We start from the raw sequence: 17,395 nt of genomic DNA on the forward strand, positions 1-17,395 counted from the left end.
CTTCTTCCCCCCCCCCCCCTGAAGCTAGGAGCTATGTAAATATTCTTCATTCCTAGCTTGGACATCAGATGAACATGTAAAGCTCTGCCAAGACCCTTAGTGAACAAATCCACTGGCTGATCTGCCGAAAGTAAGTAGGCAGTAGTAACTAGGCCCTCTTGAATTTTTTTCCCTAGTGAAATGACATTCTATGAGAGTATGCTTAGTCCTCTCATGAAAGACATGACTTTCAGCTATTTATAGTGCTGATTCACAATAAAAAAAAATAAAGAAACAGAAACTTTAGTCTCCACACCAAGCTCCTTAAATAATCCACCTATGCTATTTCTGCATCTGAAGATACCATTGCCCAGTACTCAGCTTCTGCTGAATTCCTGGAAACAGTAGCCTGCTTCTTGGATTTCCACAAAAATGGGGGAAGACCCATACTGCACTAGACAGCCAGTAATAGACCTCCTTCTGTTGATTCAGGCTCCCCAATCAGCATCACAATACGCTTTCAAGTGATCATCATTAGTTGCTAACATCAATATTCCTAAACCTGTTGCATACTTCACATATCTTACTAGTCTCAAGGCTGCTTCCGTATGTGACCTCGTAGGAGAATGCATGAAGTGACTTAGACTTTGCACAACAAATGCAATGTCTGGTCTGGTTGTACTAAGATAGAGTAGCCTCATAACTAATCTCCAGAAGGATATACTAAGGACTGATCCTCATGAGCTGGTGGTATATGCTGATCAAACTCAGCAGTTGTGAGTTTTCGATTCTGTGGCATTGGAGTAGTGACAGGTTTAGCACCTGCAAGCCCCATGTCTGCCACTAACTCCAAATCATATTTTCTTTGGTGCATCAAAATCCCATCCTTGCTTCTGGCAAATTCAATGCCAAGAAAGTACCTGAGCTCTCTCATATCCTTGATCTTGAAAGCTGTTTGTAAAGCTTCCTTAGTACCCTGAGTCATGGTATGATCATCCCTTGTCAGTAACAAGTCATCTACCTACACCAAAATTATTGCAGTTTTTCACCCTCCCTCTTTGTGAACAAAGAATAGTCTCTTGTGCTCTGGTGAAAACATTATAATGTCAAGGCTGCAGTAAGCTTGATACTCCATTGCCTGGAAGCTTGCTTTAAGCAATATTACAACTTCAATAGCCTGCAAACTTGTCCATTGTTGCCACCCTCGTCACAAAAACCTTCTAGGACAGTCATGTACACTTCTTCATACAAGTTCCCTTGCAAGAAGACATTGTAAACATCAATTTGGTTGAACTTCCATTGATTAGCTGTAACAATTGAAATGACTGCTCTGACTGTGACCATTTTGAGCGCTGGTGATAAGGTTTCTTGGTAATTTAGCCTAACAACTAATTACAATTATGAAATAATTAGCTCCCTAACCACTAAACAACTAATTAATGGAAGCTGTTGCTTGTGATTGTACCTCGAGCTACAGAAACACACTTGCTAAGCTCCTTCACAGAGCCTTATGTAAATAGCATGGTTATTTGCCTTTAACTTAATGTGATCTTCTGAAAGACTTCTGGTGTGCACACCTCATGCTTACGTAATACTATCCGAAAGATTATCATTAATCTTACCTTTTTGTCCTGGAGTGAGCTATTCTTTTAATGATGCCAATGTCTTTGAAAAGATTGACTAGACAGTGTGATATTTCTGAATATATAGGTGCAGAAGTCCAATTTGGAAGGTCTGCTTCAGAGGCATGTTGATATGGCTGCTGAGATAAAGAATCTAGATACCGACCTGCAGATGTTGGTATATGAGAATTACAACAAGTTTGTAAGTGCCACTGATGCTATTAAAAGGTAAATCTTTTATGTGAAAGTAACGATAAAATATGAGCTATTTCATCCTGTTAGTGGCAGACACTTGGGTACAATTGAAGCTAAATTCTAACTTGGTACAATTGAAGCTAAATTCTTACTTAGTGTGCGAGCTTGTTATGGCATTATTAGACCTGTCATGGATCCTGAATAATTTAGAAGAAATGAAGTAACATTGTCAGTTTCTTGCACTAATTATGCTTGGCTTCAGATCATATGTTGCTATCAGATTTGCCAGGGTTTTATTTTGTCGTATTCTCCTTTGGCATGTTGATTCCGAACTCACTTAGTGATTGCTTTTTCAGGATGAAGAACAATATTGTTGGCATGGAAACAAATATGGAACAGCTTCTTGAAAAGGTTAGTAGTTTCTTCTTTCATTTTTTAGTCGTCCGAAGAGTTATTTGCTTTATTTGGTTTTAATTTTGACCCAAGAAGTAAAAGATGAAACAGAATTGTGTGGGAAGTGTTAGATTTCTTTTAATTTACTTGCAGATAATGTCTGTTCAATCTAGAAGTGATGGGGTTAATACATCTCTTTTTGAGAAGAGAGAGCACATTGAGAAATTGCATCGGACCCGCAATCTTCTACGGAAAGTTCAGGTACTAAAGTGAGGTATTAATCTAAAAGATTTTAATTCGCTGCATCTCTACGGGTGTTCATATAGCACTTTTCAGAACTGAATGAATCTGGCTTTTTTGAATATGGAAAAAAGAAAGAAGTCATTTCCATTTCTACCCTACTGATTTTCAGGCTGGTTAATCATGGAATATTTATGATTGAAGGGCATTAGATGGTGACTGGCAGTGAATTGTATGTTAGAGTTTCCCACATTGGTTGAGAGAATGGACTGATGCCTTCTCATATGCTCTTGGTCAATCCTCAGTTCCTCATTTCATGTGCTAGCTTTCCGGTTGAGTTAGACTAAATGTGCATTTTTTTAACATGGTGCCAAAGCAGCTACATTCCTTTTGTCGTGTTTCAAATTGTTGGACCCACATGCTTTTGTTAATTTTTTTTTCCAATTACACAGGGGATCAGGGAAAGGGCAGTGAGAATTGAACCCACCCTATTTTATGGGAGATCCTACTAATACCACTAAATTATAAGTATTTTTCTCCATGTTATCCATGTTCTAGTTTTGCCAGATCTGGGCATATCATGTACAGTGAGGGCAAGGGCGTGTTCACACATTATTTGGGGGAATGGGTTGTTGTCTCCTTATATAGTTTTGGACAATTTTCACCTAATTAGCTAGCGTTTGGGGTTCAGTTTTGTTCAAGGTCCATTTCCTTAAGAATGTAACAAGAAAGTAATATGCCATTTTGTATCTGCTGAGAAAGTGGAACACAATAATCGACCATTCATATTTACTGACCATCAGTTACAGTTTACAACTTCACCAATCTTTTCATTGGGACGTCCAATAATCACAAGAATATCATATAAATAGGGATGGAGAGAATGCATTATTATTTGGCAGCGGTATAGACTTTTGATTCAGTGTCATCACATCACTTGCTTTGCTGAAAAGATAAAATTCAGTTTTATGTTTATGCTGCTATTTGTAATGTAAGTATACTTCCTGCCCATGATTGAGTGACACATATTTCCTCTTCTTTGGAAAAGAACAGTTCATATACGATCTACCTGCTACGTTGGCAAAGTGCATCAAATCAGAAGCCTATGCTGATGCAGTAAAATACTATATAGGAGCCATGCCCATTTTCAAGGTTTGTAGGTATCCACACCTTTTCCCTTTTCATGATATAATTGCGTCTATTAATTTTGCTGACAGTATTTGTCTGTGCTAGATATATGGGGACTCTTCATTCCTAGACTGCAAACGAGCCTCAGAGGAAGCAATTGCTATCATTATCAAAGCCTTGCAGGTCTGTAAGTGCTCCATTTACTTGATTGGGGGTGGCCACTTTATTTGATGGAGGAAGTTATAGTGTTTGTATCCCTGTGACTTCTTCTAAATGAGCAGAGGGAAAACATAAAGTAGGGATGCAATTTTCTGGACATAGATCCTACTTCTTTAGATTTGCTGTCAGAAATTAGTGAATTGGACTTTATGATGCATATTACTTTTCGTTTGCTTTTTCAGGGCAAGGTATTCTCAGATTCTGAATCCATACAAGCCAGGGCAGAGGCTGTTATGCTCCTTAAGCAATTGGATTTTCCGGTCTGTATCACTTCTCCCCCTTTCTCCCAGATTCATCTACTTACTGTCTTGAACATATTTGAGATTAATTCTTTGATTTTTCATAAGACTCTACATCTCCTTCTATTGAAGCTAATATGTATTGTAAAAAGTTCCCTCATTCCCATTTTGTCAGAATCGCTTTATCTTTTCGAAAATTTAATTACTTTGATGATGATAGTCATGAACATCCTCAAATACTCTACAAACAAATTTTTGGGTCTTTTCATGCATCACCCCTTCCTCTTGGTCCATCTACCTTTTTTGCATGGTTCAATTTGGTCTTTAACTGATTTCAGACAAATTCTTCAATTTTCAGTGGGTAACTGTAAAATTTCCTCGTTCCTCCTTTATGCCACAGTCCCTTTACCTTTTCGATAATTTAATTTCTTTGATCATGACATTTATGATCATATTGCAGTATTGCTACAATCATTTGTTAGATCAATGTTGTCTTTTCATGCAGAACTTGGCCAAATTGAACGCCTAAATTACTTATGTTAGATTATGTAGGATAGATGGAGTAAATTATGTGGTGTCGAATTGTTATAATTCATGGAACTTCTTTTCCTAGTTTCACTATCGCTCAACTAAAAGTGCTCTATCATGGAAAAATTGTAGCATGCGTCAACTTGACACATTATACACTGACGTAAGGATGGTTGACTGGGAAAAAACAAGAAGTAACCAAGTGGAGAAGTTCTATTTTCTTATGTTCTTGAACAGTATCTCAGAAGAGCCTTTACTATTTGATTTCTCATACATATTTTCTAGTCCTTTTTACCTGCCCTATGGGTTTGTTCTTTGCTCTCTTATTTTTCTAAACCTGTGACTTTCTCTGTTGACTCACAGTTAGGTCAAAGTTCTCAAGCTTCTAGCTCTGAAAATGGGAAACATAATAGTAGAACAGATCGAGAAGAAAATTCATATTATTATTTTCTAAAACGAATGAACATCTGTTTTGTACCTCGGAGAACCATCAGAACCCTCATTCTTTGGATGAAAATGCAAAAACGAAAAACATCAAACAAGGAAAACTGTAACATTAAGTTTATTGTTAACCTACTCTTCAACACCTCAAAGGGGTTGACATGATGCACTTAGCTCCTGCATTCCATGTGGTCTTAGAAGGGGCTATATCACATTGGGTCTACTGTTCGCCACCTTACTTATCATTTCTGTAAGTGGTTGTTTCCACGTCTTGAACTTGTCACCTCTTTGTCGCACAACGATGACTCTTACCATTGTGCCAAAGCTTCCCTTCACTCTTTGACACCTCAAATTAGAATTTTCTTTATTTTTGTATTATACACGGATCATCGCATTATTTTTATTTTTATTTTTTATCTTTTCCAAGTAGAGGTTGGAGAATGCAAGGATATCTCAAATAATAGTGAAGGAAAAACCAGAACTGCTCAATTTATTGTGACGCCACTTACTATAGTTGGAGACTTGGGATAGGGATAACTACAACTGTTTCGTACGCTGGTAACATAACATGGAAAATGTTGCAGGCTCTTGACAAAAATAATATCTCTCAATGGTAAAAGAGAGAAATAAAAAAAGAAGAAGAGTAAACTCACCTTAGTCGGTCTTCATCTGGTGGACACAACTTGAGAATAACTATTCAAGTTTGTGCGTTGAGGGACAGAAAATTGAGTGCATCCCTCTTGATACAACCCTGATATCTTATATTCTTCAGACTTGTAGTGCAATATAAGGCTGGAAGTTCAATTGTCTTGTTGTTGTGACTTTCTTTGCCTTTGGACTTGTATGTCTGTTGCAGGTTAATAATTTGAAGGAGCAACTCTTTGAAAAGTTAGAACAGTTCCTTGTGGATCTCCATCTAGATTATAAGGAAATAAGATATGCTTCATCAGGGCTTGGTGGGATTCCTGTATCGGCTTCTTCCAGTGCTCATGAGGTATGTCAAAGCAATATAATTAATATGCTTGGAAATTGTATGCTTTCAGTGTATGCACAATGTGGCCTGAACTTCTAACATTTAATAAACTTCATCAAACATGACTTCTCATTGGTACGAAAGAGAATACCGTCATTGAGAAAGGTGGCCTCCACTCATGCCGGTATCACGTATTTGCACTCAAAAAAAGAAATAATATTTTCTGTCAGTTTGTGGCAATGCCAAAAAGGGGATAGATATTGTAGCTTAAAAATGCTTCTGACAGAAACCTTTTGGAGTATCACTTATTTTTCTCCTTTCCAGTTATCTTATGGTGCTTGACAAACTGTCATGTTCGCAACTTTAGGCTTCTATTCGTGAATTTGCTGAGGCTGTCCGCGCTTATCGAGTTATTTTCCCTGATTCCGAACAACAGCTCTTTAGACTTGCAAAAGAGTTAGCTACAAAGTATGGATGCACTTCTTTTTTTCCTCTCTCCTCCCTTCACATATGGAGTTGATCTTGCTTTCTGGATATCGTTTATGCACTAGTTTTCTGCAACTGATCAGTATAACAGAGCACCACTTTCGAAAACTTTAGGCACTTTGAAGCCACAAAACAGCACATCAAGAAGCAGGTCTCTTCAACAGACCTTGTTGCCATGTTGCGTAAGTTCCACTCACTGTTACTTCAGCATCACATGTAGTGTTAATCTTTACTTGTTTTCAATGTTAGGTCCTCTTTCGCCTTTCTCTAAGGATTCAGAACCATAGTTATCTTTCACCATTTGTCATCTGCTATGTATGTTAAGCATTTGAGAAAAACACATGGTTCAACCCGCTCTATGCCTGGTTAGTTTAGCCATCTAGGACCAGGGGCTGAAGTTTCTAAATTCTCAATATGCTTCTTTGCTCTTTAGTGAATACAAAGTGTTGTTATTTCTCTCATTTGACTATAAATAATCATGCACTCTAGGCCAGTTTACCATCTTCCAACTTGCGATGCAGCTCTAGTCCTTTTTGACTTGTGCTTTTAATGGTGTTCCTACTTTTGGCAAATTCTTGTTGACTCGTCATATCAGAAGGAGAATGATGTTTATTCAAGATTTGAACTCTAATGCTCTTTTGGTATGTGAGATGAAATAGACAAGGACATCCCACCGGATTAACTATCCCACAAAAATTGGGATAGCTAATCCCACCATTTAGTACATCCCATGGGAAGTCCCATCCCTCATCCCACCAACCAAAATCCTGCATACATGGAATTGCTTTCTCATCCCGCATACCGAACGAGCAAAGCTCCTTCTCGAAATATTGATCCATACATAGCTAAAATACGTTTCCAGGAAGGATATTGTCTTATTTTTCCATTGACTGGAATTGGGATCGAAATATTATGCAGAAGGACAAGAAGAGAACCGAATGATCCCAGGAGGAACAAATGCTCAAACTATGAAGAATTTGTGGTTATCCTTTCTAGTTTATACTTTTGGTTTTTCACTTGTTATTGAGGATCATTTAAGCCTCAATTAGCTCTTATTCTTTATTTGATGTTTTCTTGTGTGTGTATTTAACTTTTTAAATTGTCACAACAAATTCTAATAAAGCGTTACTTTAACCTAGATATTCAGGGTTTTGTCAAAGTTGCGCTTTAACCTAAAAGTGAGATGCAATGCAAGCTTGAATCTTCCCTTAGATTAGGTGGTGTTTCAGCAAAGACGCCAAAGTGTTACAGCGTATGGTTCAACAAACCTTGTCAATCAACGCCTTTTTTTTTAAAATGTCAAAATTATCAAGCTCATAGGTCGGGGGGAGGGGAGAGATGATTAGGAATGAAGATATACGGGGAAACATGGGAGTGGCCTTAGTGGTGGATAAGATGTGGGAAGCAAAGTTGAGATGGTTCAGACATGTAAAGAGGACGAGCACAGATGCCCCAATGAGGAAGTACGAGAGGTTGGCAATAATAAGTCTAAGGAGAGGTAGAGGTAGACCAAGGAAAAATTGGGGAAATGTGATAAGACATGACATGGCACATCTTGAGTTCACCGAGGACATGACTCTAGCTTTGAGTACCTTGTCTGCTCTGTCTTCTACTTATCAGTATCACTATTATCAGTATTACTTTTCTTGTTTCTTTTACTTGGGTTATCTCTACTTTTTTGTTGTCAGTACTTTTCTTTTCTACTGCATTTCCACTATAGCTTTTACCTTTGTATTTGTCAAACTATTTTGGAAACGTTTTTTTGAGCCGTGGGTCTATCGGAAACAACCTCTCCACCTCACATAAGGTAGGTTTAGTGTATGTACACCCCACCCTCTCCAGACCCCTTATGTGGGATCACACTGGCCACTAGATATGTTGTTGTTGTATAGGTCATGAATAGACAGCACTAAGCAATAAAGCAAAGAAAATGATGCTCTCTATGTTTTAATTTGTTTGTCTCACACTCTCACTCTACTATATAGTACGCTTTTAGAAAAATACCTGTTTCCTTGTGTAGAAACTTCTTAGTTCTAACTTTACACATGACATATTTAAGACCTAAAGATTAAAGGGCATTTTAGTACATTCTACATCTCTTTAGTTTAGGACTTCAAGATTCATAAGTCTTCTTTACTTTCGTGAACTCTGTGCCAAGTCAAAACCATAGAAACTAATTGAAACGGAGGGAGTATATTGATTAATTAGAAACATTATGGATGAGTATGATTATAATTATTAATTATGCGTAGGTAATAGAAATTTTAGTACAAGAAAATCAGTCTGCATATCTTTATTTATGAAAAAGAACACCAAATCTGAACCAGAGTGCATCTCTGCATTTACATCAGAATTTTAAAATGGTTTTTGAATTTGATCGACTAGGTTATTAACTTCGCATATATCTCTTAATTACCGTATTCAATTCTTCTACCGTTGTAATTGTTGTTTGTGTTCTTTGATATTGATTGATGTGTGTGCGCATATATATCTATTAGTTTTTCTTTATTCTGGACCTTTATTCACTCATTGTTTTTTATTTAAGCTTTGCACTCAAAACTTACTACACCCTTTCTTTTCCACCTTTTCGCCTTTAATAATTCTGGCTCTCTGTCGAGACCACTTTTGCATTTCATGAATGCTGATTTCGTCTGATTATAAATTATTTTTTTTACGCACATTTTTTCCTCAGGAGTAATTTGGACAGATGTGCTTCTGATGGATGAAGTGCTGCCAGAGGCCGGACTACGTGATTTTACGTTTGAGGTTGCTTCTAATAGACAATTACTACTTTATAGATTCATGTTATTCAATTGTGACAGTGATGGGTTTGGAATATCTGAAAAGTACTGTGTGGTTTCAGGCTGCTCATGATGCTATCAAACAATATGTTGCTTGCAGATTCAGTCATCTTTTGCTAGATATTTCAGGTATGTCTTGTTAAATGCGACTGTCGGATAAAAAAGTCTAAAGTTGACTTAAACTAAATTTGTTAGGTTTTAGGTTTATGAGACTTAATGGAATCTCTAAGAAGGATGTGCAAAACACAACACTACTAATTTGCACAAAGTAAACAAAGAACCTCCTTGTTATTTCTTCTTGGATAGCTACTCTGTCCTATATTGGATTTCGTTAATCATGATGTGAGAAATGTGAATTAGCAAAGGTTATTAAGAACACGTTTGGAGTGGCTTAAAAAAGCAGTTTTTAAGTCAAAAAATAAAAAGTCAAACTTAAATGACTTTTTAAATCAAAAAATAAATAGTAGGGGGAGACCTACTTTTGATTTTCAACTTTTTAAAAGTCATTTTAAACTTATTTTAAGTTATTTTTAACCTAGCCAAACACTTCCAAAAGCTAAAAATGACTTGAAAGTAGGTTTAACAAACTTTTAAGTCGATCCAAACAGGATCTAAGAAGATAATTGTCTTTCAGAGGATAAAAAATGGTGAGGTTCTTCAGAAGTCTGAGGTCTTATCTTATATGTTGTATCATCTGGCGTTTGGAGCTTACTGCACAATGTGTGACTACTCGTTAATGATATTTTATGTTATAATCCAAAATCTTATCTAGCCTTAAGAGTAATTAATTCCTTCTTAGAAAATGACCTTCTTTCTCAAACCACTTGTATTACAGTAGAGCTCTAAACTATTCTGAATTTGACTGTTGCTTTACTTTATTTTAAATTGGCAGATGCTCTTGTAAAAGTCCATGATAATCAAAAGGGGGTAATTGAAGAAGAGCATCCTTTGCAGTCTGCCCTTGAGACCAGCAAAAAGGCATTAGTACAAGGCAGCATGGACGCCTTGCTGGTAAAAGTAGTTCTGTGGCTTTATATAAATTGAAGTTCTCTTGAATCCTTGCATCAAATAATCCATCTGTGGGTTCAAAGGTTATCAAATCTGTCTTTTTAGTTTTCACTGGGAATGGTTCTTAAAGTAGTTGGTATCTGTTGATCGTTTCGGTACCCTGGCCTGCACATTGTTCATCTTTCACTATTTAATTCTACCCAGGGAATTATTTAAGTGAGAATTGCAGAAACATGTGAAATAAAAAGATTAAAAAGGATTTCTGCCAAACCTATGAATGGAGCTAAATAGTTTTTGAACCCCTTGGGAACTAAACTATTTTGTTTTACAAACGAATAGGGATAGGTAAGAACAATGCATCAGTAACATCATATTCATGTATATTGTTCTTTTGACATGCAACTAGAGCTTCTGGAATAGTGGATTACTGTGAACCAAAGTCTTCGCTGATGAAGTGATGTTAAAATATGAAATGAGTGTTCATTAACATTTTCTGCTGCTATACCTACTGACCTACTTTGGTCTTTGATGTTATAATTCACCACTCAGGTTTGATCTCAAGTAACCGACAGACAGTTTTTATTATGCCAAAATATCAGAGAGGTCTCATCTGAACAAAATTTAGCGAAAACCGCTGAGCTTACCTCCCAAAAATTTAAAAAAATGAAAGGCTACAAGTCAGGAAATAGCAAGGGGTAAAACTAGCACCATAGCTTCATGATTCCTCTATCGAAGTACAGTCTCCAGTTGTCCAGTCAATTGTGTTCTTTATTGTACTTTTAGTTTGATTTTTTGTATAACAGGATTCCCGCCGACTTCTTGATGAAAACTTGGAAGTGCTATCAAGTTTGACAGACTTGATCATTGAGTGGGTGCAAGAAGGATTTCAGGACTTCTTCAGGAAGCTAAATGATCACTTTTTCATGCTTTCGGGAAAGAAATATTCTGCTAATGAGGATCTAACCTTTGGGGAAGGAATGCAAGGTGATAAAGTACTTCCCGAGCTTGTTCTTTTGCTGGCTCAACTCTCTGTTTTCATTGAGCAAAATGCCATTACCAGAATCACTGAGGTAAGGAGTTGTCTGATTGGTACTTCAGTATAGTTACCTGATCGGAGCCATCTAAATGGGCTTTTTGATTATTTTTTTAAATTTCAGGAAATATCTTCTTTCTCTGGTGGCGGGACTCGGGGCTATGAAAATAGTTCAGCTTTTGTTCCTGCAGAAATTTGTCGCATCTTTCGATCAGCTGGTGAAGAACTCTTGCAGCATGTATGTATCTAGATTCTGAACATTTTCTTACTTCTACAAACATCTTGTTATTTGTTTTACGGGTTAGCTTTTGCTAGAGGTTTATAGATTAGTTTATTTCTCTAAAGCAAAGGTTTTCCACATCTAATCTTCCTTGTTTTCATTGTGTTAAGTACTTTGATATCCATTTAGGCTCCAATGATAAACTTGTGCCATTGCAAAAGTATACTGCCAGAGATCTTTTATTGTGACAGAGAGGTTTGCAGTATGCAAAAACAACATTTCTTTTGTTATTCTGAGAACTTCCAAAACCACTATTCTTATTTCATTTGATAAGTTGCAAAAAAAATTTATCTTTCCTGTATTGCATATATAACTCTCTTTTTTTCAGGAATGAATTTTTTTCTAGCATACAATCTTCTTCTGTCATTTCCATTTATTATTCATGTTTACCTAGTCCATTGGAGAAATTAAGTTTTAACTTTAATATTCTGTTTTCAATTGAACTTCTACCCATCATGTTCATGAATCATGATTAATCAAATGGATAATATTTGTAACTAGAAACAAATTTGTGCATGCTAATTATTATAATTTCATAGAGGAGAACAAGATTTATAGAATTCTAATCATACTATTAGAAGTTTGTTCTTCCTTCTCAAACTCCAACCACACATAGAACTGATGAAATTTACAAACCCCTCCAATCATAAAATAAGAAACAAAAGAAATTCGTCTTAAATATGTCTCTCAAACATTAGACCAGATCTGTCTATATTCTCAATGCATCCCTCTCAATTTAAGAGCCAAATGGCCGCTGTATACTGCTTTAATCTGTAATGCTAACGTTGGAGTAAATGACCTTGAAAAGATAAATGATTGGGACTGTAAAAGGTTAAGGGTATAAGATTCACATATGTGTTACCATTTTCCAGTGCCAATTTTCTAAAAATTAGAATACTATGTATTTCGGTACTCTAGAAAGACAGCAGTGAAAACCTGTAATTTTTTCATGCATGTTGATTTTATGATTGCTATCGATTTCACAATTATTTCCTTATTAAAAGCATGAAATTGATTGCAATCACAAAGTCGACGTGCATGATTCATTAGACTTTTTGTGATTTAAACAAAGAATTAAATTCGTAGATAATTTAGAAACTTGCAGATTCTGAAATAAAGAACCAAACAACATATACAGTATATTGGTCTACCTCCAGTTGTTATTGTGGTCATATATTTCATTATAGTTCTATGATCAAAGTTCTATGTTCTATTTGATCCCTTTGAATTCCATGTATCGATTTTCTGTATTATCAATTGGAGGGACTCTTTAATGTACCACTACATTCAACAACAATAACAACAACATACTCGGTATAATCCTGTAGGTGGGATCTAGGGAGGGTAAAATGTATGCAAACCTTAATTCAACCTCGGGAAGGTAGAGAGGCTGTTCTCAAAAGACTCACTCAAGTGCAGCAAATCAAAGTAAATACGAAAAGGGAATACGACAGTGAAACATGTTAACTAATAAGGAAGGCAGTACAAAGCCTACAAAGAAAAGAAACTGCAACAACAACGGGTAAATGTGATAATTGGAAAGAAAATATATGTATAAGACTAATACTACAACACACCCGGTGCTCCCAGGCTCCCACCAAGCCTAAACCTGTCAAAAACATAGTCAAAGCACAATTACCTACTAACTTTCTACCCTAATCCACGACCTTCATACGCACCTATCTAAGTTCATGTCCTCGGTGGTTGAAGTTGTGCCATTTCCGATCTAATCACCTCTTCCTAGTACTTCTTCGGCCTACTTCTACCTCTCCTCATACCCACTATATCCAAGCCCTCACACCTCCTCACTGGGCATTTGTGCATCTCCTCTTTACATGTCCAAACCATCTGAGTCTCTCTTCCCTCATATTGTCCATCATAGAGGTCACTCCCACCTTATCTCAGATATCCTCATTCTTAGTTCTCTCTCCTAGTATGCCACATATCCATCTCAGCATCCTCATTTCCACAGTTTGCATCTTTTGAACATGGGAACTCATGACTGGCCAACACTCTGCCCCATACAACAAAGTTGGTCTAACATACCACTACATTGATCTTGTTTTTGATGCATGTATGCACCTCTTAAGGAATGAAAAAAATCGATCTACTTTCATTTGGTATTTTGGCCTAAATTCCTTAACTCCTCAGTACTCGTAGTTCCAAATTGATGACAAATAAAAAGGATTATCAATTAAACCAAGATCTGCAGTATCTTTTAATATACAAATAATTATTTTTTATGACCAGAATTCTACTTATTTGTCCATCAATACAGTTCCACTTGTTTGCTCATGCTGCCTCTCTTCTAATTCAGTTAATTTACTGATTTCGTTGTTTTTGGTCTCTGAATACATAAACCATGGCATTTCTTGAAAAAAAATGGAAATCTTTCATGAGCTGCTAAATGCCATTGTTCATTTATTCAGGTAGGTTGTTAAGAACCCATTTGTTGTCTTTATATGGTTAAAGGGCATACTCCTCTAGTTCTCTTGATGCTTGGTTATATGGGATTTATGATGAATTTCTGGCTGGCTTGCATTTATGCTTGTTGTAGGTTTGTTGACTTCCTTGAATTTCATATTGTCTTTTTGCCATGCATGATGAACTCTCTTCACTCAAGCTAAAGATTTTGTTATTTCTGGGGTGTGATTGAACATTGAACTTGATCTTTTCACCATTGAGAACACAACATTTGCATTAATGAGCAAATAAGAAATTGGATCTAACTGATTATGGAAGATGTTGAAGTACATTAAAACATACTTGTCCGAGGTTAAATTGCTATTCTCCATTTTTCTTGTGAATATTAGGAGGATCTGAATGATATAGTATGTGGTGCTAAGTTTTTCTTTATGAATTTTGTTATCCATACCAGCAAATGAAGCTTATGATACTTTTTGTTGTTATGTACTTCCTTGGTAGATAGCTAATCATTACAGTTTAATCAAATTACTGAGTTTTAACTCTATTTCGATCTCCTGTTTCAGTATATAAGCTTGAAAACTCAGAAGATCTTGATTGTGTTGAAGAAGAGGTTTACAACCCCCAATTGGGTTAAGGTAAGAAGACATGGTCAGCTAACACTAATCACTTGTAAGCATCAAGATTATGGCTTGTGCTAATTTATGTCCCTCTTTGTATAGCATAAAGAGCCCAGGGAAGTTCATATGTTTGTTGATCTGCTTCTTCAAGAGGTAAAATTTTGCATTTCCAGTATGAGGTTTTTGTATAGGAAATTGGAGCACCGAGAGGGAGAAAAATGGCACCTTTTGACTTCATATGATATACACTATAGTTTCTTCTCGTAATTGTTAATATGACTAGTTCAGTAGAAAAATTTAACTTTTTTCTGTTTGATGTCATTAATTCAGTTGGATACAATCCTTAATGAAGTGAAGCAAATATTGCCTGAAGGACTACAGCCTAAGCATCGGCGCACAGACAGCAATGGGAGTGCCACTTCTTCTCGTAGTAATCCGTTGAGAGATGATAGGCTAGTACGATCAAATACCCAAAAGGCCAGGAGTCAGCTTCTTGAGTCCCATTTAGCAAAATTGTTTAAGCAGAAGATGGAAATATTTACTAAAGTTGAACACACACAGGTTTAATTCTAGTGCTTGTAACTCAACTACCTGCACTAATTTGGGAGAACAGTGGAATAAGAATTATTTACTGTGCAGGAATCAGTCATAACTACGATTATAAAACTTTTCTTGAAGAGTTTACAAGAATTTGTCCGACTTCAGACTTTTAATCGGAGTGGATTTCAACAAATTCAGTTGGACATTCACTTTCTTAAGACCACTCTTAAAGATACGGCTGAAGATGAAGCAGCTGTTGATTTTTTGCTTGATGAGGTAATGACAGAATCTCCACAGCTATTATACTTAACAACTACTCTTTTAATGGGCGCTTTCCTGTATTTTCTTCTTAATGGCCACTTCAAACAGTCCTGAAAGGTTCTTTATCATCTATGTTTAGTTGCTATCGATCTGTTGTTTCCTCCCTAAACTCTTCCCCACCTCTTTTCTCCCTCATCCTAATAGATTTGATTTTGTATTAGAAATCATTAAGTTGATCATCACTGCACATACTGAAAGTTGAATGCTTCAAACCTTATTATCTAGCCAAATGTGACAGAGTGTTTCTTGCTGAATAGGTGATTGTTGCTGCTGCTGAACGTTGTCTTGATCCCATCCCCTTGGAACCAGCCATCTTGGACAGGCTTACCCAAGCAAAGTTGGCAAAGAATTCGGACCAGAGCTCTACTTCATAATTATCTGGGAGGCTGGGAGCTCAAATGCATCGTTCTACTGCGACTCTGAGCTGGAAGTAATCAGTAAACATAACACCAAATGCATTTTTTTATAGGTAAAGCATAAAACTCAATGCTAGGCACATATTAGAAGAAAAAACTTGCTTTAAAGCCTTTCTGGGCTGGAGGTTTTCAAGATTTAGAGTCATCGAGTTCAGAATGGATGTAACATGTTATATGTTCACATTTTTTTTTTCTTATTACGTATGTATTGAGTGATTCGACTCGAAAATAGTGGATTCAATTAAACTAATTGAATTTTCTATAGATAAGCATTCACCATAGGTCCATAGCATATGCATCACTTTGATTGAGAATGGAAGCATTGCCAAGCAGCTCACCTAATTTCACGACCAATCACATTGCAACTGAATTCATGGATCACTAGTTCATTAAGGGGCAGCATTTCCAATTGAAAGAAGGGGTACAGTGGATTTTGTAATTTGTCAATTCATTTTATTTACCTCATGTTATTATGATCAATGGATCATTATTATTCCCTAAACCTCCAAATTAACTGCTATGATTGACTTCCATTGTCAACATTACCAATTTTTTAGTCATCAAATTACTCTTTTAACATATTTAGTAATTATTAACTTTGGATTTTGCGCACTACTTAAAAAACAACGATTAATATAAGGTCTTGAGAAATAATTTGAAAATAAGTAATTAATATTAAAGGTAAACATAAAAAAGATGAACTCCGGGGCATTAGGATATGCATCGGTTGATTTAGTTTGATTTTATGTTTTATTGGTTTGATTTATTGATCATTGAATTTTTAATATGCTAACTAATGACAAAATTAATAAGATATTTTTTATTGTTTTTCAATTTAACAAATAAGAAAATACTCATGAAATAATCCTACGACTTCTAACTTTACAGAATGCTCATAAAACAAAAACAATACTATCATTAAAAAAAAAATTATGCAAGTGCAACTCAAATAAAAGAACTAGGATAATAATATAAATTAAAGGCTAAATGACAAGGACAGTAATCAATAAGGTATTGATATAATATTTAATATTTGTGTAAGGATAAAGTAGTAAATTTACTATCATCAAATCTTAATGTGTTGACTGTTTACCTATTAACTAAATAATAAAAAAACAAAATGGAAGCAATAAGTCAATATTTTTATATATATAAAAAGTATTAAAATATCATTAACCCAATAACTTTTTTTCTATTAGACTTTTGCACCTCCTATTAGATATGAGCTAAAATTAGTCTAATTTATGCTTCATTTGTTTCAAAATGAATGAAAAATCAACATACGTTGTGATGTAATGATGAAAAATCATTTTGGGAGCACCATCTCTCCTATACAAATTTTATTGGTGCTCCAATATGGACTTCAGACATACTATGTGGGACTGAAAATGAATAAAAGGCTAATGACATGAGTTTAAAGACTATCTAACTTTGTCTTAATCCAAACATCAACTTCTCAATCACTTTTTATGTAATTATGAATTAGATATATATATATATATATATATA

General features: G+C 35.7%; 1 protein-coding gene across 2 annotated transcripts in view; it reads left to right on the forward strand.

The window, feature by feature from the left end:
- LOC107017648 (vacuolar protein sorting-associated protein 51 homolog) overlaps positions 1 to 16,364 on the forward strand; it is an 18,398-nt gene extending 2,034 nt beyond the window's left edge. The window contains exons 2-21 of one of the 2 annotated variants that reach the window (XM_027914361.1): positions 1,690 to 1,829; positions 2,153 to 2,207; positions 2,343 to 2,450; positions 2,602 to 2,722; positions 3,483 to 3,581; positions 3,663 to 3,740; positions 3,959 to 4,036; positions 5,841 to 5,978; positions 6,325 to 6,425; positions 6,558 to 6,625; positions 9,136 to 9,209; positions 9,307 to 9,373; positions 10,137 to 10,255; positions 11,056 to 11,322; positions 11,410 to 11,523; positions 14,556 to 14,627; positions 14,712 to 14,762; positions 14,940 to 15,170; positions 15,249 to 15,425; positions 15,728 to 16,364. In XM_027914361.1, the coding sequence (XP_027770162.1) occupies positions 2,702 to 2,722; positions 3,483 to 3,581; positions 3,663 to 3,740; positions 3,959 to 4,036; positions 5,841 to 5,978; positions 6,325 to 6,425; positions 6,558 to 6,625; positions 9,136 to 9,209; positions 9,307 to 9,373; positions 10,137 to 10,255; positions 11,056 to 11,322; positions 11,410 to 11,523; positions 14,556 to 14,627; positions 14,712 to 14,762; positions 14,940 to 15,170; positions 15,249 to 15,425; positions 15,728 to 15,844 (1,872 nt within the window). In that variant the 5' untranslated portion in view covers positions 1,690 to 1,829; positions 2,153 to 2,207; positions 2,343 to 2,450; positions 2,602 to 2,701 and the 3' untranslated portion in view covers positions 15,845 to 16,364. The remainder of the gene's footprint in view (positions 1 to 1,689; positions 1,830 to 2,152; positions 2,208 to 2,342; positions 2,451 to 2,601; positions 2,723 to 3,482; positions 3,582 to 3,662; positions 3,741 to 3,958; positions 4,037 to 5,840; positions 5,979 to 6,324; positions 6,426 to 6,557; positions 6,626 to 9,135; positions 9,210 to 9,306; positions 9,374 to 10,136; positions 10,256 to 11,055; positions 11,323 to 11,409; positions 11,524 to 14,555; positions 14,628 to 14,711; positions 14,763 to 14,939; positions 15,171 to 15,248; positions 15,426 to 15,727) is intronic. The other variant, XM_015217886.2, reaches the window with a different exon arrangement.
- The last annotated feature ends 1,031 nt before the right edge of the window (positions 16,365 to 17,395 follow it).

This window comes from Solanum pennellii, chromosome 1 (genome assembly GCF_001406875.1).
Source record: "Solanum pennellii chromosome 1, SPENNV200".
Taxonomy (NCBI): domain Eukaryota; kingdom Viridiplantae; phylum Streptophyta; class Magnoliopsida; order Solanales; family Solanaceae; genus Solanum; species Solanum pennellii.